The sequence below is a fragment of the Cetorhinus maximus genome, chromosome 2 (assembly GCF_964194155.1).
Source record: "Cetorhinus maximus chromosome 2, sCetMax3.hap1.1, whole genome shotgun sequence".
Lineage (NCBI taxonomy): Eukaryota > Metazoa > Chordata > Chondrichthyes > Lamniformes > Cetorhinidae > Cetorhinus > Cetorhinus maximus.
The window spans coordinates 89021374-89048379 of record NC_135880.1 but is presented as its reverse complement, the minus strand read 5'-3'; the positions used below and the strand labels follow the sequence as shown (position 1 = coordinate 89048379).

The following is a 27006-nucleotide window of genomic DNA, read 5'->3' as shown; positions in this document are numbered from 1 at the left end:
TGAGGATGAACCAGGATTTTACACAGGTTTATCATAAATCCCTTATTTTTGTATTCTATGCCCTAGTTATAAAGCTCTAGATACCACATGCTTTATTAACTGTTTGCTCAATCTGTCCTGCCACCTTCAACGATTTATGTGCATATACCCCTGTTGTATGATGTGCATGCATGCCATTGTAATATAAAGGTGCTCGGCAGAGCAAGGGTTAATGTGGGACTGGAGAATAGTGCTGCCTATGGTATGACACATAAAGTCACATGGTAATAAACTCAGAGAGAACAGTCTAGAGACAACACTCTGGAACCAGCATGCATGGAGGTAACAGCTCCATGCGTGACAGTTACCTGGGATCTGTAAATAATTAAAGGTTAGCAATAAAGGGTTTATGTTTAAATATACAAGTCTCAAGATTTCATCACTGAGACATCTAAAGAACCCATATTACAAATGGTTGGCAGTGGTGGCCACTTCAAAAGATATCACATCAGCAGTCATATGAAAGGCACAGTTTTAAACAATGAACCCAGAACAGTGTCTCAAGGTATGAGAAACTAAAAACAGCTGAAGCCAAACTAGAGAGTCAAGGTCCTAAAAAGAAAAATTAAACAAACGAAGAAGCTTCACTACAGCCTTAGAAGTTGAGGAATCCACCAGAGTGAGTGAATGTTTATTGCAAGATCCCCGGGTGGTGCAGAGTAAATGGAAAAAAACCTGGTCAGATCACAAAAACAGGTGAGCAAAAATACAAAAATTGCAAGACCCTGAGTAATGCAGAGTCAAAGAACCTGTTGAATCTTCTTCAGAAGAGGGTTCTGAAGAAGAGTCATATGGACGCGAAATGTTAACTCTGTCTTTCTCTCCACAGGTGCTGTCAGACCTGCTGAGTTTTTCCAGCAATTTTTGTTTTTGTTTCAGTTTTCCAGCATCCGCAGTATTTTGCTTATATCAAAGAACCTGGTCAGTTTATGAGAGGGTGAGCAAAGTCGCAGGAAAGAAGCTATACTTATATTATACAATAGATGGCAGTCCTAGGGCTCAGCAGTTTGCAGCAGTGGTGGCCATGCTGCACTGAGGTTAAAAAGAAAAGAAGTTAAATAAAAATCAGCTGGCAGAGTCAAAAGTTTAAGAAGAAAAACTGCAGAGTAAAGAAGAAGCTGCTAAGAAAAAAAAGAAAGTTACCTGAAAGAAAAAGCAAAGGGCAGGCAGTGAAGAGGAGAAAAGTGCTGTCGCTTTAAGTTTAGAAAAAGGGCCCTGATCAGACCATGAGCCTGCCAAAACACCAAAGAAGAGGACCTGAAGAGAAAAAAAGGGAAAGAATCACAGAGAAAACCAATAATCCTACCTTGAATGTTTAGAAGTTCAAAAACAAAAGCAGCCACAATCGCCAGAGAGTTCACCAAAACCAGAAAAAAGTATGGGAAACTCAAGCAGAGAAAGCCGACAGCTGCAGACAGCCTGAGTGAAAGAAACGTTTAGAGAAAAAAACAGAAAATGCTGGAAAAACTCAGCAGGTCTGATAACATCTGTGGAGAGAGAAACAGAGTTAATGTTTCAAGTCTGTATGACCCTTCTTCAGAATTACAGAGCTTCAGAAAGAAACGTTTACCTCAATGACAGTCTTAAAGAGGTAAAGATATTTAAAATGATAACTACAAGACAAAAAAACAAACAGCCATGGACAGCAAATTAGAAGAGCCAGACACACTTATGCTATGGAAAGGGCTAAACCAGACCCAAGAGTGGGGCACCAAGAGACCCAGAGAGAAGGCAACTCTTAATGAAGAGTCAAAGGCAACCAGAGACCCTAGAAAGATGCAACTCCCAATAAAATGCTGAGAGCAATAACAAGAGACCCCGGAAAAAGGGCAACTCCCAATAAATTGCCGAGGGCAACAAAAGTCCTCAGAGAGAGTGCAACAGACAACCCCAGGGAGAGGGAGCCAAAAGACAACCCCAGGGTGAGGGAGTCAGGTAACAGTGCACACTGAACAGATAGCTATGAATGAAGGAAAGCTATCTAAGGTAATGCAAAAGAAGCAAAATGTGAAATAAGTAAATGAAGCTGTTCTGCAAGAAAATGTTTGTATCAGAGCTGAACTGGAAGATTTAAAGCACAAGATTCAAGCTGAATATATACCTTCGAAAATGCACAATAAACTGTAGTCTTCAATGAACCAAGCTGTTCAAGATCTGAACAAACAAATTTCAGAGATGACGCAAAGGAGGAGATAATGACCCTCAGTTCCACGGTTGGCAAATGAAAGCAGGAGTTGGAATAACTCAACCAGATGAATAGCCATACAAAACAGCAGGCAGAAAAGGCATGCAAAGAAGTTGTGACCCTGAGATACTCCTTTAAGAATCAATATGTAGCCATAGAAAAACATGAGGAGCTAAAAAGGATGTTGAATATTACTTGAGAAAAGCTGCACTGGAAATATCAGTAGCAACAAAATGATTCACTGAAGCCCAGGGTGAGTTGGCTAGAGGTCAACAAGAAATTATATAGTTGAAAGAAAAGCTGATTGTCCTTCAAGATCAAATGCAAAAGGAATGCTTAACCATTCAGAAACATGAAGAAATGAAGACTATCTTAAACAGCAGAATGGAAGCACAGCAGAAGAAACTTGAGGAGACTATGCTGAATTACAGGAAAGCTCAAGATGAAGCAAGCGAGCTTCGCAAAGAAAGGAAAACCTGTTGACAGACCTTCACATGCTACAAGAATTCCTTAGGACAAAGTTTATTCCTCTGGAAAATTATGAAGAGAAGGAAGATGACTTTAACATCGCTCTGAACAAACTGAAGAAGCAGTTGGCAGAGAGTACTCAGTAATGCTCTATATTCCAGGGGGAAACCGAAAGCTACAAGTAACAGGCCAAAGAGCTGAAGAAGCATTTGAATGGAAAAAATGCATTGAAAGGAAAAGCCATCAAACATTCCAAGCTGTGATTGGATAATGAAGCCTTGAATTGCTCACTTAACAAGTTAAGATTTCACCTGGCCAACAGTGAATCCAAAATGAAGCACAAGGACAAAGTTCTGTTGCAGACACAGAAAGAAAAGATAGAAATAATATTGGAAATGTAAATCCAACACTGAAGTGCAAGGCAGTAGAAGAAGAAAAAGCTGAGCTGAATGAAAGGATTCATAAGCTTGCAAATGATTTGAAAATAAAACAGCAAACAGATATTTGGCTAAGATTGTGAAACAAGTGAAACAGCAAGAACATGGCCAACACCATGGAGAAAGAAAATTCGAGTCCACCCTAGGAATGAACGGAGTGTACATTCCCTGCGGAAGGAATGGGATAAATCCACAGTGTCTGAGAAAAAAAGCAGGTGAATTGTTGAAGAGAAATACAACTCTAAGGAGTGAATGGAGATAGCCAAGCATCGGGAACACAGAATACTCCCAAAAGTGACAGACCAAGATGTGGAAGAACTGTCAAGCCTCAAGAACATCTGAATTTGTAAAGTCAGAGACTTGAGATGGGGGAAGAAGGAATAGCAAGTGAAGATTGTATTGTATTACTCCATTGGAAGGGATCAAACTTTTCTTTGGCGAAGAAAGGGGGACATTGTATGATGTGCCTGCATGCCGTTGTAATGTAAAGGTGCTTGGCAGAGCAAGGGCTAATGTGGGACTGGAGAAGAGCACCGCCCATGGTATGATGCATAGAATCACATGATAATAGACTCAGAGAGAACAGTCTCGTGACAACACTCTGAAACAGACCTGCATGGAGGTAACAGCACCATGCGTGACAGTAACCTGGGATCCGTAACTAGCTAAAGATAAGCAATAAAGGGTTCATGTTTAATTATACAAGTCTCAGGATCTCATCATTGAGATATCTAAAGAATTCATATTACAACATAACCCCAGGGCTCGCTGCTCCAGCAACCTCTTTAGAATTGCACCATTTATTTTGCATTGCCTCCCTTCATTTTTCCTACCAAAATGAATCACTTCACCAGTGTTTTTTTTCATTCAAGGGATGTTGGCTTCGCTGGCTGGGCCAGCATTTATTGCCCATCTCTTGAGAAGGTGGTGGTGAGCTGCCTTCTTGAACCGCTGCAGCCCTGTGGTGTAGGTACACCCACAGTGCTGTTAGGAAGGGAGTTCCAGGATTTTGATCCAGCAACAGTGAAGGAACCGATATGCTTTCAAGTCAGGGTGGTGAGTGACTTGGAGGGGAACTTCCAGGTGGTGGTGTTCTCACCTATCTGCTGCCCTTGTCCTTCTAGATAGTAGTGGTCGTGGGTTTGGAAGGTGCTGTCGAAGGAGCCTTGGTGAATTCCTGCAGTGCACCTTGTAGATGGTACGCACTGCTGCTACTGTGTGTCGGTGGTGGGGGGAGTGAATGTTTGTGGATGTGGTGCCAATCAAGTGGTCCTAGATGGTGTCAAGCTTCTTGAGTGTTGTGGGAGCTACACTCATCTAGGCAACTGGGGAGTATTCCATCACACTCCTGACTTGTGCCTTGTAGATGGCTTTGGGGAGTCAGGAGGTGAGTTACTTGTCCCACGATTCTGACCCTCTGACCTGCTCTTGTAGCTACAGTATTTATATGGCTAGTCCATTTCAGTTTCTGGTCAACGGAAACCCCCAGGATGTTGATCGTGAAGGATTCAGTGACGGTAATGCCATTGAACATCAAGGGGCGATGGTTGGATTCTCTCTTGTTGGAGATGGTCATTGCCTGACACTTGTGTGGCATGAATGTTACTTGCCAGTTGTCAGCCCAAGCCTGGATATTGTCCAGGTCTTGCTGCATTTGGACATGAACTGCTTCAGTATCTGAGGAGTCACGAATGATGCTGAACATTGTACAATCACCAGTGAACATCTCTACTTCTGTCCTTATGATGGAAGGAAGGTCATTGATGAAGCAGCTGAAGATGGTTGGGCTGAGGACACTGAGGAACTCCTGCAGTGATGTCCTGAAACTGAGATGACTGACCTCCAGTAACCACAACCATCTTCCTTTGTGCTAGGTATGACTCCAACCAGCAGAGAGTTTTCCACCTGATTCCCATTGACTCCAGTTTTGCTAGGGCTCCTTGATGCCACACTTGGTCATATGCTGCCTTGATGTCAAGGGCTGTCACTCCCACCTCACCTCGGGAGTTCTGCTCGTTTGTCCATGTTTGAACCGAGGCTGTAATGAGGTCAGGAGCTGTGTGGCCCTGGCGGAACCCAAACTGTGCGTCAGTGAGCAGGTTATTGCGAAGCAAGTGCCACTTGAGAGCACTGTTGAAGACCCCTTCCATTACTTTACTGATGATCGAGAGTAGACTGATGGGGCGGTAATTGGCCGGGTTGGATTTGTCCTGCCTTTTGTGTACTGGACATACCTGGGCAATTTTCCACATAGCCGGGTAGATGCCAGTGTTGTAGCTGTACTGGAACAGCTTGGCTAGGGGCGCAGCAATTTCTGGAGCACAAGTCTTCAGTACTATTGCCGGAATATTGTCAGGTCCCATAGCCCCTTTGCAGTATCCAGTGCCTTCAGCCATTTCTTGATATCACGTGGAGTGAATCGAATTGGCTGAAGACTGGCATCTGTGATGCAGGGCACCTCCGGAGGAGGCCGAGATGGATCATCCACTCAGCACATCCAGCTGATGATTGCAGCAAATGCTCCAGTGTTATCTTTTGCACTGGTGTGCTGGGCTCCTCCCAGATGGGGATATTTGTGGAGCCTCCTCCTCCAGTGAGTTGTTTAATTGTCCACCACCATTCATGACTGAATATGGCAGGACTGCAGAGCTTAGATCTGATCCACTGGTTGTGGGATTGTTCAGCCATGTCTATCGCTTGCTGCTTATGCTGTTTGACATGCAAGTAGTTCTGTGTTATAGGTTCATCAGGTTGACACCTCAAGTGTGCACAGAAACATATATTTTGCTGCTATTGTTTACATCTACATTGTGTATAAATTGAATAAATGGTAGCTTTGTTTGTTAGTAGAATGAAGACGCTCTATTCTCTAAAATAGATTCAGAACTCTGACACCAAACTGTGTGTGGTGGAGAACACTGATTATTACCTCCCTTCAGTCACAGGATGTACCATTCGCTGCAGTGTATTTTTTGCAGTTTTTCAGTTAATCTTGTCTTAAATTCATCACTGGTGGATCAGGCTGCACAATGGCCTAACTTTGTGACCAAATGCATTATTTCAGGAAATTCCAGGCCTATATAATGGTTTATATGACAGTGGGGCTTTTCCAGGATAGTAATCTGCTTGTTCCTCAGTTAGATCTAGGGCTCACTTCAGGTGGAATCTAGTCCTCTTTAAAAATAATCGAGGGGCAGGACCATTTCTGGGTCCCAAGCACACACTTGCTGGCAACACGTCCTCCCTCCCCCAGCCATCCAGCTGCAAGCCACCTCCAGGCATCTGCTGGCTTTGGCCTCAGACCAACCGCTGGTTGGATCCTGGTGGCTTCCCTAATCAGCTCACAAATGGGCAAATAATTACACAAATTGACTACCTGCTGTTGCCAAGTGGATAGCCGTTGTCAGTAATGACACGCCTCCAGCAAGGTTGCCCTGAAGTGGGAACATACTGCGCCACTGGCCCAAGGCTAATATATCGGAGTTTCCTCCCGGCCTCTCCTTCAACCCCATTTCAGCAGGACCGGGAATATTCCACACTCGAAAGAAAAGGGATGGGGGTTGTGTGGGATGAATGCAGCAGAAAGATTGTTTTATTAAAGCTTCAATCGAAATCAGGTTTCTGTAGTAAAATTAACCAAGTTACCTGTTGGTTTTCATAGAACTATAAAATTTACAGCACAGAAAGGAGTAATTTAGCCATCGTGCCTGAGTCATTGCTAACTTTTTAACTAGATCTACTTACATTAATTTCATTTTCTGGAGCAGGTTTAATAAGGTTCTTAATTATGACCTAGACTAATAACCTAAAAGGAAGACTGAGATTATTTAGGCAGTCGTTACAGAGACAGTGCACCCATGCTATGGGCTAGATTTAATGGATGTGATGGGGGTCTACTCTGCTGGCTGGAGAGCAGCTGGAGCCCTCTGTTGCCTCTTTTAGGGAAGGCCCGCTGAATTAAGTGCAACCTAGGTGCTTCACTGATCTGTGGCGTGCCTTCCCCGAAATCAAGGGCCCCGGGGGAGGAAGTGCTGCCCGCCAAGAGCTGCCAGCCAATCACCGGTGGGTGCTGGCTGCTTCTGGTACGACACTCACACAAGGTCTAGTATTGTCATTGGATCCCAGGCCATAGATGAGTGATGGCGGGGGTTGTGGGGGCTTGTGGGGGGTCTCTGGGTTTGAGTTGCTGGGGAACGGGGAGGGGGGTCAGCAGCGAGGGCAGGGTTGACTTTCACTGGGCACCCCTTCCTGATGCCAGGTCCCTCCATTGGACCCTGAGTGCTTTTGAAAGAGGGCCCCCTGGGAGCCCACAAACAGCCCCACACAGATTTGCTTGTTGTGCTCCCTAAATGGCGAACCCCCACTCATCGCTAGGTTAATACTGATTAAGGGCCTCAATTGGTGGAGGGGTGGGAAGGCCATCCATGGGAGTTCCCACCACAGATTTATTTAGGGTGCTGGCAGAAAGACAGGATGATCCCCACCCAACACCCTCTTGCCTGATTAAACCCCCTCACCACCAAACTCGCCATGGGGAGGGATTTAATCTTTGGAATATAATTCATTTTTTTGGAAGTCTTGTTTACTTCAGTTTTGTTTATAATTTGGTAGTGATAACATTTCTGAAGCAACCAAGCTGTTCACAAAAAAGTTACCCAAGTGTTAAACATTGAATGTGTTATATGTCCTTAAATTAGTGAGAAACATTTCACATATCTAGGACCACGCCCTGAGCAATTTTCAGAGAAAGTTTGCAATATTTCAAAGTTCATAATTAAATTTATCATCAAATGTACAACAGAAATTATATCCTACAATTTATTTATGGATCATTTTATTAGGTAATCCATGGTAATAACTAACCATGTGCATTCCAAATTATTAAGAATACTTTACATGGGACAAAATGTTTGTGAATTTGTAGCAGTGTTTCTTCTGTAAAGATAAAGAAATATTTTCCAATGCTAGTATCCATCAATGACCCATGCATGTAACAACACTTGCTGTGAAAATGCAGCAAATTCTATTTTAATGCTCTCATATCTCTGAGTGAAGTAGCTAACAAAAACTATTTGCTTGAACATTTGAATACATTTACAACTTTCACAGAATAATCATAAATGAGCATATTCTTAGCAACCTCCCTGGCATAAGCCTACAGCTTATAATGATTTGGGCATGTGTAAAAGGTGGCATTAAACTGTAGTGCAAGAAGTCCAACTTCTTTTATACAAAATAAGTAATTCAACAATTTACCTAGAAATAAACCCACTCTCATGTGTTCTACTAGCTTTCTAATTACAGAGAAATCTAGCCCCACAACCAGCTTGTTTTCTTTAGTTGGGCTCCACATAATTTCAAGTATGCTGCCATGCCAAGGTGGCATAAACTGGCTAGAGTCTAACCCAAAATGCGCCACAGGAAAGAGAAGCCAGCTTGCTGCCAATTGCTGACAAAATGCAATGTTACAAGTTGGGTTATCCCATGACTTTGCAATACAGGATGAAATTCCTGACAGAGCATTTATCAGTGAACTATTTAATGTTCTTTCTTTGTGCAGCTAATAAAATCTGAAACAATTATTTGAATAAAAACTGATAGCATACAGAACAGCAAATACTTGAACAGGATTATTTATAAAACTAAGAATTTCTAGAATAACACCATGACCATCACAATTCAATTCCACACCTCTCAACTGTACCATTTAATCAGGATGTCCTGAGATTTAACAGCACAGCTAAGAAAAACAGCCTTCACATGTGAGATTTTCAGCTGATTTTACTAGTTCTACAGAAAGCAAAGGTCAGCCCAAACTCCACACATGCAGTGCCAGATAGAGTTTGTGTGCCAATAGAGTGTGGCAGTGAAAGGGGTACATTCTATGTTCAGACTATTTTAAAGCCACTAAAAGAAAGGCTTACAATTGTCATCTTGTGCGATGCACTGAAAGGGGATCCCAAAAAATGAGGTGTAGCTATCGTTGTACCAGACCAAAAGCTCCATTCCTCTTGGGATGTCATCACAGGCTCTGTAGAATATGCATGACCTGATAAATAGTAAATAAAAAGCATTGGTAAAACACATAAATAAAGTGATTTCAATTTTGATACTTTAAGAAAAGCACATTTTTTTTCTTGAATGATGCTAGGCTTTCATGAAGCAACAAATTGATGCCCGAGTATTGTGTTACAAAGTGGTAGGATACAGCTCATCCTCCATAACTGCGCACAGCACATGACCACATCCAAATCAAGTGAGGTGTAAAAAAAAAATGTTGTTTATTCATGGACAGTGAAGTTTGGCTAGCAAATCAGTCAGGATCACGCATGTCTGCATATCCAGAGAGTAGGGTGGGTGAAACATTTAAAAAGATGGAAGTAAAATACACAATTTTTAAATAGGAAAAATTATACAACAGATATATTTTTAATGCATAGAATGGTGACTTTTGAAAATAATTTTGAAATAAAGTAAGGATTCCTCTGGTTGTTGAAATGTTTACAGTTCATATTTACCAACTAATGAAAGTCTTCGTAAGCGATTTTATGATATTGTTACACATGGTGACAGGGGAAATTCTTAATCACACACACTCAGTTATATATTCTGCCTCATAAATTTCCATTAAAATAGCAACTTCATTCAAAAAGTCCAAAATGCTGATGATGCAGAAAAGGGAAAGTTACATTGGTATGGTAGGGGAGGAATTTTATGGAGCCAGCAAAGAGTGTCACATCCTGTCCCATCAAGTCACCCCACACATCACATTTTCCTATCTTGACTGACTGTTCCCACCACCCAGGATGCCAGGCTCATCCCACTTCACTACTACATGCCCCCAACCCACCCTCTGACCTCCCTGGATCTCTCTTCCACTCCTTCATGCCCTGACTCCACTCCACACACCCCTCCCTGCTCACCACTGACTCACCCTTGTCATGATGTGTGGGGTGACTTGATGGGACAGGATGTGAAATCTTGATTTTCTGATGGCACGTTGAGATGCACTGATAAAGTCAACAGCATATTTGCGATGTGTCGAGCATTACACCGTCCTGTGGCGGGTTCATACTTGTTATATATTTGCATGCCATGAATACTCATTAGCGTAAGACGTTTTTTAATTGCACCTTACCTTCAAGATGAAGTCGGCAGCACACGAGAATCTCGTAGTACCCAGTTAACATTTGTTTAAAGATTTGTGCACTTATGTGTAAGGTCAGCAGTTTTCCTTGTTTAACTCCACAGCACAAGGGAAAAGAGTAGGAGAATGGGAGCTTGGAGGCTCGGAACTGACAAGGGTGAGTCAGTGGTGAGCAGGGAGGGGTGTGTGGAGTGGAGTCAGGGCATGAAGGAGTGGAAGAGAGATCCAGGGAGGACAGAGGGTGGGTTGGGGGCATGTAGTAGTGAAGTGGGATGAGCCTGGCATCCTGGGTGGTGGGAACAGTCAGTCAAGATAGGAAAATGAGGGACCTAAAGTACTGTCCACTTTTGGGTCCATCTCAGGGTGTTGGTTTGCAGGGTCCTTAGAGGGCTTTGAGTTTACCTACAACATTTAAATTATCCCTGCGAGAGTTATCTCAGACAATGTCCTTTACAACGCATGAAAAGGATGGCCAGCGAGTTCAGCCATGTCCCACAGAGTGGCAAGTACAATATTGGATACTTACTTGAACGTTCAATAAAGAGTGAACAAAAAACACAACATTGTTTTTTGCACAATAAAGAAATGTCCCTCACTCTCCTGTAACCAACAATGTGTACCAACTATGAGGTGTTCCAGTGCATTTAACTCTCTGACTAAACTGTCTCAGCAAATAACGATGATGCACATATGAATAAAATAATGTGAAAAACTTGTAAGTGTAATTTAATTTTGAAAAGCACCCACACCACCTCTGTACTCTCATGTTATGTTAATGGCAATGGAATTGGGCAGGAAAGGCTGTGATGCAGAACCTCCCTGTGGGCCATGAGTCTCCTTTATAGCCCAGACATAGCTGCTGCATTGTCAGCTGATGATAGGTTTCACCACTGAAAAGCTTCCCTCATCGCGTGATCGCATGAGTCTTCCATGCACTCACTGGCACTTTAAATTTTAATTGGAATTACGTGGGAAAAGGTAAAAAGCAAGAGAGCGGACGTGGTGCACACTTCTGGGTACACTGTCAGGAATGGCATACTGTTGACAAAATTGCCCCCTAGATGTTCGACTGAAGTGGATTATGACATATTTTTGGGGCTGTGTAGAGCAAGCGTTAATATGCATCTGGCTGTACTGTACCTGGACCGGTAATGCTTCCTGTTAACACTGAGGGATACATAGAAAGTGCCCCATTCTTAGTAATAATATTGCTACCCACAATGACCAGAAAGTTTCAAAATATAAAACATAGGAACTAAATAATGAGATGTTGATGTTTACAAATCTATTTTCAAAAGAGGCACGATGGTTCAACCGTATGACCCAAGTTGTGCCGCAGCTTGCTAGGACATGGATCGATGCTACTGGTGTACTTTTGGTAAGCTCCAAATCCAGATCTGACTGTTAGGGGAAATATAGTGCAGATAACACTTTCCCTAGGCAAGGAGAGATTAAAAGGTGAGTTACCTCTGCTCCACTGAATCACTTCCCAGTGTTCAATCACAGAATAGTATTAGAAGAGGCTTGTTTTTTTTAATTTCCAATTTTCTCTGTTTCCCACGCCTGCATGTGCTCTTTGGTGGAGTACAATTCCACGATTATTAGGCATTCTTCAATGCCTTGTCCAAGAAATAGTGCCAATAATTTAAGAACCCAGTTGTACCTTGAAAGAAAGTAGTATCTCAGGAAATAAAATGGCAGAAATTCCCACTGGGAGGGAGTGCATGGAATTAAAGGTTGATCTTAGCTGGGGCATTGTGGGCTGCAGTTCAGGGTCGAACTTGCATCCATTGGGTTTCAGCTGCTCAGAGGTTCCCAAGTAAATTGTGCCTTTTAAGCCTGCCCCTGTTAGATTGCTGCCTGACTTTGAGGCTGCCTCTCAGGGTGTTCCAAGACTACCCCAGGGAAGCTGTCCAGCTAGTTCCTAATAGATCTTGTGAAGACCCTGTGAATATGGGATAGAAAGATAAATGGGGGATTTCCAATAAAGTTCTGGCATGTATCTTCAGCTTGAATCAGACCTGGGGTGGCATCCATAGGAATGACAGTGTGCCACACTGAGTATCACCACTTCCTAGGGAATGAGACCTTTATTTCACCGTTACAGGTGTGAAGCCCAACCTGAATATTCTAATGATTCCATTCCTAGACTTGGGATTGGATTAGAGGAACAGAAAAGCAATGGGTGGAAGTCCCATCCCATCACATTTCTGCACCCTCCTGGAATTTTTTGGATCAAGGGTGGGAGCCGTGGTTGATCTTTCCTTTCCTAACATCTAGGATTGCTGAGGCCAATCATAACATCCTTACCGTGAATCCTCTGAGATCAGTAAGCTCAGCACAAACACGGGACCTTCTGGGTCCATATGATAGCTTCTCACTGGAAAACCTACTAGAAAACTCAGTTGGCTTGAAAATGAGAGCAAGTGATAAAAAACCAACTTATAAAATGTGAGCTGCAGCCATTTTTAGCTGGAAGAAATATGTAGCATTGTCTCTGACTAAGTCACATCATGAAGATTTGTGAATGCCAATACAATTTGCTCTTTGCTTAACACCACAGACAAGAGAGAATCCATCGGCACAATGTCCTAATAGTGAGATATGCACTTGTCAACATACTCTGTCATTGCCAAGTGACTCTTGGCAACAGCATCATGAAGATCAATACAAATAAATAGGAGAATCTCTAAGTTTCACTTGCAGCTGCAAAAATTCCATCTGTGTTGTTTTTACTGAGCATTCTGCCATCCTATTTGACTGGAGTGTTGCAAGCTAAGCAGAATGCTTTTGGTGCATCTATGAATACCTAACAAAAACTATGCCCATGAGCATCGATTGCAAAGGCCTCTAAAATTTTCATAATTCTTTCCACAGTTTCACAGGTTCTAACAAGATCTGCACTATATAGTTCAAATGAGTGATAATTTGCTTGGGGTGGGGAGTGGTGGGGGTGGGGGCGGGGGTGGAATTGGGAAGAATTTTTTTGACTGATTTCATTTCTCGGTTTGACTTCTTCCAACAGAAACATCACAAGACAGTTCAAAGTTCTGTATGTAAGAAGACCCATGCTAGACTTAAATGTATAGTTTCTTCTGAAACTACAGAACTGTTTTAAAGCAATGGGTGGTCTCAGAGCCTCTTAGAAAGATTACAAAACTATAAGCATACACTGTTTCTTACAAGAGTGCAGCAGTTTCAGGCTTTGCACAAATCACTGCATGCTGAAGTACATCAAAGGCATTTTTTCTCTTGACTAATATTTCCTTTGCTGACATGTATTTAGTATTGTGTTTGGATGACTCATAAAGATAACTGCATGATGTCCTGTCTCTGTTATAGTAGAACTCGTGCCAATGAACATTATTGTCAGCACAAAATAAAAACAAAGTGTTGGGATGGGGTGGTCGGGATCGTCAATCAATCTTAAAAATTCTTTGAAGAGAATTCCATTAAGACATCACAAATCAAAACATATGGAATTCAAACCAGCTGACTTGTACTAGGAATAGATGTTTTTGCACAACTGAAGTGTTTCGCCGTTACTGAATTTCTATACGCTTTATGGGAAGCAGTTTCTTTTTTCCCTTGTCTATATAAATAAAATTTAAAAGCTTCATAAAGCAAAATATTCTCCCTCAGTTATCTCAGGAAAAGCTCAGCTTGCAGCAGGTAAAAATGTCTCCTCAATTGTTCCACAAGGACACTTTGAATATTTTAAAGTGCATTCAAAGGATGCTAAATTTTAATTATCCAGTGAATATCTGAGACAGAGACAGGAAGGCCCCAAGTTAGAGTTCCACTCTGTGCCAAGTCATCTGTTGTCAACTATGGTAAAGGAGCCACAGCAGGCATTAGTGCTGCAAAATGCAAGAAAAGCAAGCATTCCTACTTCTGATTACCACCCAACTATCCCTACTTAAAAGATTCAGCAATGATACACCCTCCTTTTCCTCAGGTTGAACAGCCTGCTGACTCTTAATGTCAAGGTTCGTACAAAAGGTTAGTAGACGAGGCATTTGCACCAGCCAGCAGAGCTATTGGGATTCCTCATCTCCAATGTTGTGCTAATGGTTCTACAGTTACCTGATCAAAACACAATGGATCTTAACAAGGGGGCCTTATTGGCTGAATAGCTCAACTCGAAACCACCCTGTCACATGACTGAGACTTCAGCTGCTTGAATCGCTTTAATTATACAGCTTTTGGTTCTATCTTCAGTCACTGTTTTGTCTCAGAAGAGAAGCAGGACTCCAGGCTAGCAGCCTGTCTCTGTCTACCATTTACCACCGAACAGGAGAAATTGTTCCCTTTCTAATAATGTATAGCTATCTAGATTCAGTTTTCATTGGTTTGTGTTATATATTTAGAACTGCAACTATTAAACCATAAGCTTTGAAAATGTTTGAGACCACAATTTTGGCAATATGTTCACAGACCTCTCTACACTGGATACCATCAAAATGCAGAGTGTCATGGGACTCCTTCCTTCATGGTCTGCATTAAAAATTATTTGTCTAAAAAAATTATCATTTTTCTTCAGGGGTCGAGGCCATGATGCATACCTGGACCTCCAAGTAGGTTCCATTTAGTTAGTACGCTTTGTTTCAATCGGTGTGCAGTCAGCCAAGGATCCACAAAAGAGACCAGGAACATGGGAAATCCCTATGTGTCAATGGCCTTGTTTTGCAAAAGGTGAAGAATCTACTCCCAGGAAAGGCCCAGTAAGCACCTGGACAAGGTCAGGACCTGATCTATATTCCATCATACTCCCACAATGGCTGAGAACTTTCAATCCCTTGGTTATGATTTAATGAGTGTACATCTTTTCCTTTCCAAGAGCAGTTAGGGACAGGAAATAAATGCTTGTCTTGTCAGCAACACTTACATCCCACAAATGAATAAATAAAACAATTTTAAAATAACATTGAAATGATGCAAATCATGGCTGAGATTTATTTCCAATGATGGGGGGGCTCCATCCCCCAGTGGAGTCCCGAGTCTCTTCTGTGAGGGAGGCTTGATGCAACTAATTGCCTGCCAGGTACTTAACTGACCAGTGTTGGGCCTTCCATAGGATTTAGGACCCTGGGGGCACTGGCTGCTGCCAGTAATGCTCCCAAGCACAAACCAATGATCAACACTGGATTCAAGGGCACAAGTGAGTGGGGCCAGGATAGGGATTGAGGGGACCGGGTTGTTGAAGATGGGGTGGGGGGGTGTCTGGGAGCGGGTGCAAGGGCAGGGTTTGACTTCCAGTGGTCCCACCCCTTCCCGGCGCTGGGTCCCTCCATTGAGCACCGAGTGTCTGACAATGAGGAACCTCCCAACGATACTGCATGCAAACCCAACAGGGTTTGCTGGGTGGCCTTTGAGAGGTGTAGGAGAGCTATATGACTCATATCAAATCCCTGAGTCACTACTAAATTCCAGTGGGCTCAAGGATAATTGGTGTCAAGTGGTTCACTAATGAGCCTAATTGACATCCCACCGCCGGCGGGCAGGATTCCACAGCTGTGGCTCAGTTCATAGCACCCTCGCCTTTGAATCAGAGGGTTGTGGGTTCATGTCCCACTCCCGGAAACCAAGAACTGTGATTGTACTCGAAAGAAGTTGCAATCTGTGACTGTTGGTAACTCGAAAGAGTTTCCCACATCAGGCCTTTCCTGCCCCCAACTTAATTGGGAACAGTTTTCCTGATGCCAGGAATCTGATGTGAGTTCTGTCATCTGATTCTCCTGCCCACCATCATGCCCACTCCAGTGGACTCATTTAAATTCTGCCTTGTGTTTCCTTACACACTCGCCCAAAGTTGCCTTGGTACTTCCCTGCAGAGGGGAATGATAAATTAAAGGGGAGCCTTACTTGGCTGTACTTGTGGACATCCTAATGCTGGTTGTAGATCAAGATTGGTGGAGGATTGGCAGTCCACATGCCTTCACTGCTGCAGGAGACATGGGGAAAAATGGGAAATAAAATATGTAACTTATAAAAAAAAAGTTAGTAGTATGCTTGCATCTGGTTTATTTCTAACCCTCACCAAGGTTCAGTTTATTTCTGAGAGATGTCAAGGTGTTTAATCAGTACTCCTCCCTGGTTGACACAAGGGTTGTACAAGGATCAGCCTGGCTTTTCAGATGAGGAATTAAAACTAAGGCTGGGACTTATCGTGCCCGTTGGCATTGGGAGTGTTCAGTGGCATAGGAAAGACAATATGGTGCGATCGGTTTCATGATGGCGTGAAACCAGCTTGCGACTGTCCGCTCATCCCGCCGATGGCGAGCCGCGTTTCCCACCATCGGATGTTGGGAATCTCATTGTAATACATCCGCATTTCATTATTAGGCCTGCCCACCGGAATTGTCCCCACTGCTGGATAGTCCATCCAGTTCAGCGGGAAAGCACGCCGGTGTAGAACACATCTTGACAATTGTGACGTGCAGAAATTGGGACTTAACTGCCAGGGCTTTGCTCACATTGTAGACATCCAAGGAGCAGTAGATGCTGGAGCCTGACAGCAATGGCACACTGGAGGGAGGTCCATGGCATGCTGGGTGATTGCTCATGGACATGGCTCTGCTGTGAAGCAGCGCACGGAAGTTGGATAGTCACTGTTGATGCTCACAATGGGTGAGGGTCAGGGGGTGGGAGAGGAAGGGCTAGGATCAGCTGGGAGAGGAAGAGGTGTCGGGGGGGTGAAGTTGGGAGTGGGGGAATGAAGGTGTCAGGAAGGGGGGAAGTTGGGAAGGGGGAATGAAGGTGTCGGGGGGGAGGTTGGGAAGTGGGTGAGGGGGAACGGGGGGGGGTGGAGGGGGTAACAGGGGAGAAGGCTGCAACTGGGGAGGTTGGTGTAAGGAGGGTGGAAGGTGCAAGGGAAGGAATGCAGAGAGGGGAGGGTGTTTGGGGTGAGGAAGGGGTGTGGAGAGGGGAGTGTGCCCAGGGAGAGGAAGGGGTGCGGAGAGTGGAGGGAGTAAGGGATGAGGAAGAAGAAAGAGTGGAGGAAGGATTCAAGAAGGGGGTAGGAGTAAGGCTGGAGGAAAAAGGCTGGAGGAAAAAGTGAGGCTGGAGGAAGAAGCGAGGCTAAAGGAAGGAGTTGGGGGGGAGGGACTAAGTGTGGCTGAAGAGGAAAGGGTGGAGGAAGGGGCCAGGAAGTGGGAGGGACTAAGTGAGTGTGGGGTTCGGGGGAATGGGAAGGAATTTCAGGGTGGGGAGGGGTTCCGGGAGGGAGCAGTGTGGAGGGAAGGGGTTCTGGGGAGGAAGGGGTTCTGGGGGCGGGAAGGGGTGAGGAGGGGTAAGGGGTTCTGATTTGGCGGGGGGGGGGGGTGGCGGGGGAGAGGTGCAGAAGGGGTATGTGCAGGTGAACGTGCATGAATATGCATGGGGGGTGTTGGATGGTTCCATGTCTGCCTCCTGGGGAGTGAGGTAAGGGTGGACATGGTATGGAGGAAGGGTGAGAATGGCCAAGGGCAGATTGAGGCGGTAAGTTGGGGGGGTGAGGGTTCGACGGTAATGATAGAAGGGAGGGTGAGGGTGGTTGCTGGGGGCCCTGAGGCAGACACGGACCCTGGGGGTGGGAAGGAGGAGGTCATGGAGGTGAATGTGGATGGGAGTGGGATTTTCAGGAGAAGGAAGGGATCATGCACATTTGTCTGGACATCCCTGAAGGAAAAGGGTCATGCCAGTAGGTAACGGAGTGGAGGAAATGGGTGACTAGGGGAGGGTAATGATGGGGGGAGTGAAAGTGAAACCAAATTAGCAGCATGCTGTCCAAATCGAAAGTGAAGTGTAAGTCGTGGTGGGTGAGATCAGGTGCTGCATGGGAGTGTGAGCAGTGGGTGGGCGGAGATGCAGGTCAGCTCAGATGGACAACTGAAGATGAACCCCAGCAGGCAGCATTGAAAATGCTCCGGACATTGAGATGAGTGTGAAACATGAAGGACCTGCGTGTGTGTGAGCATGCTTGCATGAGTCTCCGAAAGACCCCACCACACACACACACTTATCCCTCCATAATCACTCGTGGGCCGGCTGCTCCCTCTGCAGTGACAGGTCTTCCGGGATGCTTATTTCCACCTCTTCACTGGAGGGGGAGTCTTCTTGGCTGTAGATGAGGACGTGGATGGAACTGAGGGACTGGCTGGCTGAGGGTGTTGGTCCCTTGGCCAAGATCCCTGTGAACCAAAGTAGAGATAAGTAGTGCATGGCAGCAGAGTCAAAAGCAGCAGAGAGAGCACTCACCATTGTGTTGAAGGATGGATCATGTGGTGCAAGATCCTCACGAGGGCGTTCACCGCTGACCTCACCGTCACCACAGGCAGTGTCCACATCCTCACCAGTCAGCACGATGGCACGCTCCTCAAATTGAGTGAGCAGCCTAATGTGGGCCACTCCACCCCCCCATCCCCCCCACACCAGCCTGGGGCCTCTCCCTGCTGATGTAAGCAGGCTCCTCCTGCATGAAAATAGATGGAGAGATGTGTGAGCAGGATATATAGCAATTCATGGAATGCTTGTGTGGTGAGTGGAGCCATGGACAGGATGAGGATGAAAGCTCGAGAGATCCCTGTAGATGTCTGAGATCCCTGTGGATGTGTTTGTGAGTGTGAGTTGTGAGTGATGAGAAGAGTGAGCTAACTTGGCAGAACGGATGAGACCATTCATTCTGTAGCGGCACTGGGTGGCTGTCCTCTTTTGCAGGGCATTGGCGCTGACCACCACCTCTCAAGCCTGGTTGCTCACACCACTGCCCATCCTGCGGCCAGAGCGGATGTAGAGGATATCCCGGCGGGCATCCACGGCGTCCAAAAGGTGTTCCAGGGACGCGTCGTTAAACCCGGGGGCTGCAGTCTTTTTGCCTTTTGTGGGCATCTTCCCTGCAGCAGTCATGGGCTGGAAGCACTGAACTGTGTGCAGGCGGCTGGACTTTAAACATGGCGAGGTGACGGCGGGCGGGCGAATTGGAGCCCTCCCTCTATGGGAACGGCGAGTTTCCCAAGAATGCATAAATAATGCAGCGGGTTTGGGGCAATACGACATGAAAACCCGCCGTTATGGCCGGTGGGTAAAAGTGGATGGTGGGAAAACAGAAGGAAACAGGTTAACAAGTGTTTGTAGCTTGTTCTCAGAAAAAAAGGAAATTAAAGAAAGTTAAAATAATAGAACAGCAGATGTGGAAAACTTAAAATAATTGATTAATTCCTATTTAAAATAGTTTCTCAGGCATTTACTTCTGTAGTTTAAGGATAATATTGCAGCAATAAGACAACAACTATTAGTTGAGTATCTTTATTATTGTAATATTAATGATTGTTTCAGCGTAATTCTGCATGAGGTCAATTTTTTTTTAAATTGGCCAGCCCAGGGCGATGGCCATTCTGTTGGACATGCCAGTAGCCCAAGCTTTAAAGGTATTTCAGGAGAGTTCTTTTGCTTCAGGAGATCAATGCTTCTCAATCATTACTATTTAAAAGTTAAAGTGGCCTTGGTGCTGCATTTCCAGTACTCTTAAGAACACAGGAACACAAGAAATAACAGAGCCTAGAATTCTGTTGGGGTTTGAAGCCAATCAAATTTGTCACACAAAAGAAATTCCAAATATATCAAGGGATAATTTCATGAGACTTTGTTGTTGACCTGAATGTGGATCAACAATGAATGCTAACACTTTTGCCCTAATTAGGGCTTGTTGCTCCCATGTCTCCACGTCCATAGCAGAACCTTGTGAAATTGTCCCACAGAAATCTGCTAATGTAAAGACTACTGACAAGCAAACCTTTGCACAACCATTTCCACTGAAGCAAGACCATGATGTTTAACACCATGGGATCAATTTTGTGAAGCTCTGCTATACATAAGCATGGGTCAGAAATAGAGCTCTAACACTATCACCCCGATTATATAACCCACCCCTGCTCACCATCAACAAGCTGGTTCTGTGTAAGTGGCTGAACTTTGCAGAATTACACTTCATTTATTACTGATCCTAAATAGTAGATTGATCTAACATCATTAGCTCATCTGTAAGAATGTGTCTGTGCTCGTAGATAAAATAAATCCCAATGTGCACCTTTTGACTGTGTCTATTATGTGACAATGTTTGGAGAGTGGAGATATATAAAACCTACTTAAGTAATCACTCACTAGATTTTTTTGTTCTCCACATGACAAATTCTATTCCTACAATGGAGCAGTTGAAATGCTGTCCAAGGATCACTTGTGCAAAGTAAATGTCCTAGCAATCCTTCTGTCATAGAATAAAACAATGGAGACTTGTGAATGATTACAGGCAGCTATGCTTTCCACAATGCTTTTCAGAACATCAATATCCTTATTTGGGGTTTATTTGTGTGAACGTTCTTTTTGATTTCCCATACATTTTCCACTAATAGAAGTGTTTCACTGGCTTGATGTTATTGTTCATGCACGAAGCCTTGCCAATCCCAACCTGTCTCTGTTAATAGAATCATACAATTTTAACCATGAAAGGAAGCCTTTCTCTAAAAGAGCTACCCACTTAGTCCCATTCAGCTGGTCTTTCCCCATTGCAACACATAAATTCTTATTTTAGAAATATTTATCCACTCCCCTTTTAAAACCTATTATGCAACCTGCTTCCACCACTGTTTCTGGTCAGGACTTCCATGTCCTGATAACTCTCCATGTAAGAACATTCTTCAAAAATTTCCCTTCATTCTTTTGGTATTGATCTTAAATTTATGCTTTTCCTGATTTACCTCATTAAAACCCTCCATAATTTTGAACTCCTCTCTGAGATCTCCTCATCACCTTTTCTGTTTCAGTAAAAAGAGTCCTAAAGTTGAATCTTGTCAGGTGGCCCCTAGGCAGGTCGAAAAGCCAGCGCCAAATCCACCTATATGGTTGCTGGGAGCCCCAACCTGATTCTGTGACAAACAGGCAATTAACTGCCTGGTGTTTGGGGTTCTGTCCTTTGAAGGGAAAGGTCCCGTCCCCGAGATCTGCCAGCCAATCAGAGGGCTGGCAGCTCTTCCATCCCAGCAGCATCTTTGGTAGTGGTGGTCACTGCTGGGACTGCACACAGCCCAGAATAGAATCATGAATGTCACCCTCAAACCAAGTAAGTTGGGATGGAGTCACTGGGGCCGGTTAGGCAGGCCCCAGAGAGGTGGATGGTTGGTGAGGACAGGGGGGAATGTTTCCACAGGGCTGGCCCTCACTGGACCACAGAATACCCGATGAGGAGAGACCCTCCTCCCACCCTGAAGCTGCAGGAAGGCCACCAGGTTTTACTTGGCTGTCTCCCCACGTGCCGGAGGGTACCCCACACTGGTAGGATGCCAATGATGGCTGGAAAAGGCCCTTAAATGCCCTTTAGTTGGCAGCGACAGTCACTCTGCCCTCTGCCTTCCACCCCCCCGATTCTTTTCTCCTCCCCCACCACCCATGCCTTCCACCCCACTCTCCAATAAATTTTACCACTAGGTTATCTAATGCCCCTTTAAAATTAAAGCCTTTCATTTCCAGTAACATTTCTTCAGTCCTTTCAGTAATCTCTCTATTGTTTTCACTATAAAGAACCCTGAAGTAGGTTATTTTTACCTCAGTGGGTATTAACAGGATACCTACATCGTGTTTTCCTTCCCCCTTACACCTGGATAATGCTGTTCCCCTATCCCCACCACCCTGCCCCATCCCCACCATCACCCCCCCACCTTACACTTGGATTGCATTCTGCTCTTCCTATTTCCTCTTGCACCTGGATCACACTGTCTCCTAAACTTGTATTGCGTATAGAAATGGCAGTGAGTTGGGGTGCTATTGAATATCAGTAAGGGAAGTTTGGAAGGCCCAGCACAGGCACTGTGTGCGCATATGACAAGTAATGCAATCTGACTGGAGGAGTTCTGTGCATACATGTCATCGAATGATCTGAAAACCAGAGGCTCAGATTCAAAGTCACTATTCACTTTGATTCTTATTTTACACAATAGAAAACTGAAATTAATGCTAAATCACCATTTGAGACTGCTGACCCTTTTAACAGTAAACCCCATACATACTATCCACAGAATACAAAACATGGGAAGCAGATTAATTGAGGGGTTCAGATAACATAGGACAGAAGAGTTTTACTCAGCTTTACCATAAGATTAGAATACTAGCTTGAACTGAATACAGAGACCCTGAAAGTGTAATACTAAACAGCTTCACTAGGGTATACAGTATAGGATTAAGGTAAGCTACATCTTCTAAAGTTTTGCTTGATTACACTTTGGGAGCTAAAAGAAGTTGTTCCGAGAGAGTAAATGGATTGAGTGGAACCCGTAATGAAGCAGATTGTATGTAATTTGTGGAAGAAATGAGCTAGGTAGGCTAAATAATCTTTTCTTCTTTTATGCTTTCCAAGATATGTTTTTTTGGATTACACATTGCTAACTTTAAGGGCAGTGCAGAGGGAAACTGATAGTGTATTTATCATTTTGATACATGTTGACAATCACAATAGAAGCTTAATAAACATAGGAAACTGTTATATTTTGGGTGAGTTATTCCTTTGCAGTTAGTAAATACTAGGGCTGCATTTTACAGGGGGTAGGGGTGGACGGCTTGCCACCCCAGAAGGAAGTCAGTTGGAAGCCAATTCACTCCATGCCAGCCTGCCCTGTGGGTGGGCTAAATTGGTGGAGGGTGGGACTCCCATCCCTCACTGGGGAAGAAGTCCCGCCCTTAGGAGCTGCTGGCCAGCAGTCCTGGCAGCGCAAAGAGCTCAGTAATGAGCGCTGCCGGGACTGCGACCAGTCCCAAGGAGAAGGCCCAATGGATCCCAGAGTGAGGTAAGTCCGTTAAGTTCAGGGTATTGGGCAGGGGGCGATTGTGTGAAGGGCTGGATTTTGGAGAGCAGGTGGGTAGAAAGAAACGGGGGTACTATCTTAGGAGGGCTGCCCCCCGATGCACAAAGGGTACCCCTGAAGATAGCACCCCACTCCTTCACACCCTTTATAAAACTTTAAAAGTATGCCTGCCCACTCCTGCCGAACTTCCCATGCCAACCATATCATGGCATGGTCAGTGTTTTATTGGGGCCAATTGGCTTGTTAACAAGTTCAATTAACACTTAAACAAAAACAGAAAATGCTGGAAAAACTCAGTAGGTCAGGCAGCATCTGTGGAGAGAAACAGAGTTAACGGGGAGGATTTTACTGGCCTACAGGAGTCAGTGACACAGCGCTGAGGTCAGTAAAATCACAGGGAGTCATGGCAGGTTAGCTCCCGTTGTCAGGGAATTTTACCAATGATGGGGAGGGCTTCTCACAGGCTTCCCATCATAATGAGGTGGACAGCCAATTTCAATAAGCAAAGGTTCTAAGGGCCTTTTAACAGGCCATTGGGATTTTGATGAAGTGTATCAACACCACCAGCACTCCCTCTCAACCCACCCCTCCCACTCCCGCCACCAAATGGAGGGGTTACCAGCTGATTGTAGGCAGCCTCCCAGCGGCAGCCCAGAGGGAAAGTTTTTTTAATCAAAGTGGGGACTGTTGGCAGGGAGAGGCAGCCCCAGTGGCCCCAGCGATTTGCTCAGAAGGAATTCCACTCCAGCACTTAAATTTTACTAAAATCTAAAGGTATTGGGTCTACCTTGCGATTGCTGCACCGCCCCTGCATATCTCAGCTGTGACCACCGCTCCCGTTGCTGCTGAGCTGCAGCCCTCTGATCGGGTTGAGAACACTTGGGGAGCAGGTGGCTGTCCTGAATAGGATGGCGACCCTAGCAGAAGCTTGTTAATGAACTGCCACTGGTAAAATTGAGGGGGAAAGTCCCGCTGGCCATTCGCGTGTGTTGCCAACACGTATTTCTGACTGTGACTCAATTGATAAATTTTTAAAAACATTCTTTAATGGAATGTGAGCATCGCTGGCAAGGCCCAATTGCTCTTGAACTGAATGGCTTGCCACACCATTTCAGAGGACAGTTAAGGGTCAACCACATTGTTGTGGGTTTGGAGTTACATGTAGGCCAGGCCAGGTAAAGATAGCAGATTTCCTTCCCTAAAGGACATTAATGAACCAGATGGGTATTTACGGCAATCGACAATGGTTTGATGGTCACCATTACTGAGACTAGCTTTTCAATTCCAGGTTATTGCTTGAATTCAAATTCCACCAGCTGCTATGGTGGGATTTAAACCCTTGTCCCCAGAACATTACCCTGGGTTTCTGAATTACTAGTCCAGTGACATTACCACTACACCAGCATCTCCCCCACATTGCCCCATAATGCCCCATATCTCTACACCACCATCTCCCTCATATTGCCCCACATTTCAAGTTGATAACACTTTATCACAACTTTAGTGTTTCTCTCCACAGATGCCACCTGAATCACTGAGTATTTCCATCATTTTCCAATTTTAGTTCAGATTTCCAGAATTTGCAGCGTTTTGCTTTTGTATTCCCATGAGCAGAGTGCCCCATGCTGGTCAGAATTTTGAGCAGGCAGTAGAAATCCCACTGTTGGGGCTGAAAGAAGGGACCGACCCTGCTTCAGTGACCTGGGCTGCATTTTGCTAGTGGCAACCAATTATGTGTGTGAGTAGGTCATGAGGACAGGTGGCACCATTGCCACTGGGGGCGACCATTGCTGCCAGGAGGCCCCTCCTTGGGCCAAAGAGTGCCCAAAAATGAGGTCCCCGCCCCAGAGCCCTCCAGGAGAGTGCCAGAGTTTACCTAGTAATAGTGGGCTCTCCCATCGCAGATAAAATCCAGCCAGCTGTATCTTCAAAACGGAACAAAACTAATACATTTTAGGCCGATCTGACATTTCAATAAAGAAACCTACAACAAAACAGAATTGTTTGTGAAACGGAACAACTTTCAATGTGAAATATGCCTAGTTACTGCAACAAAGTATTCTTTAAATTTCCCTGTACCTGGATTTACAATTTTGATGTGATAACATGCTGCCAAAAACTTAGTCTACTATCCTACACATCTAAATCACATCAAACCAGTTACTTGGGATAATATAACTCGCTTAGCAAATGGAACATTGCAACACAAGTTACTAGCATTCTGGTGATATTACTCTGTACTGGCTCATTGCAATGGACAATGTATTTGCTACCCACAGATTTGTCTGAAAAAGTGAGGTCTTGTAAAATAATACTTGGAGCTAATGTCAGATGTTGCTTTGGCTGCATTGTGTTTTTCATGTTAAGTAAAATTAATAGCATAATTAATTAATAGCATATTTTGACAGGGGCCTTACTTACATTCTAAACTTAGTTTTCCTATGGCTCAGTGGGTAAATATACAATTCAGTGCAGCAATGGGACATGCGGACCAGAAAGATCCCAAATTTGACCCTGGGCTAGTGCATATGGAGCCAATCTCAGCCAGGGTGTATGTGGGACAACTTAGCAACAGAATGGGAAATATCAGGCTGAGTTCCTGGTTCCGATCAGTATCGAATGACTCCTAATGGGTACTCTACATGTGGATTACAGGTGATATGAGGATTGAATTAGGCTGGGGTGCTCCCAAGCCCTTCCATCTTAGCCACTGACAAGCAGTTCCCTGACACTTTCTATCAAAGATCACACATGAACTTCAGTACTGGACCTAGCAAAGACCCATGGATTCAGCACAAATCTGTATCTTGAGCAGAGAAAGGAAGCTTGAACGAAGAGATTTCAGTCTTGCTGATTTCATGGCAACATTGGTGATGGCATGTTGCAAGTATGTTCAGTGGAGATTCCAGACAAAAAACACGCTACTTGCATGGCCTAGTGACACCTGCTTCGTAATTAACAAAGATACCCTCGCAAGAAAGAAATTCCACTCAAAGGAATCAAAAAAATCATTTATGATGAACACTAAAAATAAAGCAATCACCAAGGTTAGTTACGTTCACAACATTGATGCTAAATTACTGAAAGATTAATTATCACTTTTGGAGTTTTGGGTAGGCTAAATTCTAGATACAACATGCTCCAGAAAATGACATTTTCCACTTCCTATTCCCAACCACTGACTCTCCTCCTCTCTTCTGCTAAGGTGTTCACTCATTGCTGGTGTGCATTCTACAGTGCCTGCCGGGAGAGACATGCATGGCCTTATCCAGTTTACAAAGGAAGAAAGTAACTATTATTCATAATCCTAACCAGTGAATTAGGACAGGCATTCCAACTGGGGGTAAAAAAAATCACACCCTAGATTAATTCTGTCCTCACCCAATATTCAGTGCTCAACGGTGAGTGATCAAGAATAAAAATCCTGCCCGATTTTCTAACCCAGGAAAACTGAAGCCAATTGTCGCACCTTTACAGCTGCTCTGACTGAGATCAGCAGCGATCTCAATGGCTCAGCTGCTCAGTTGCTTGACAAACTGATGAAGAACCACTTTAATGTCCAGATGTTTTACACATGCTAATGGTCTTCAGTACACAATGGGATCCCTTAAGGATGAGAGCAACGACAGCAGAGAAAGCCCCCAATATAGCAGAATTTTCATTTCATGTTTTCACAATGCTTGGCAGTGCAAAACATGTCAGAATTATTCACAAACTGCTGAATAAAGTAATGGCCCAGATTCTGCAGTTGTGATGATGGTGAAATTGTCAGTATTCACTATTGTCCAACTGTAAAACTTACAGCAACTTTTGGCTTTTGCACATGCACGGTTAAATGCAGAAATCCAGAAGTTGTTGTCAGTGATTCCTCGCGCCACACAAATGACACAGCTCCAAGAG

The 27006-nt window shown here is 44.3% G+C and overlaps 1 protein-coding gene across 1 annotated transcript in view; it reads right to left on the bottom strand.

Moving 5' to 3' along the window:
• prdm6 (PR domain containing 6) overlaps positions 1-27006 on the bottom strand; it is a 303646-nt gene that overhangs the window by 74260 nt on the left and 202380 nt on the right. The window contains exon 5 of the mRNA XM_078566831.1: positions 9054-9178. Within this exon, the coding sequence (XP_078422957.1) occupies positions 9054-9178 (125 nt within the window). The remainder of the gene's footprint in view (positions 1-9053; positions 9179-27006) is intronic.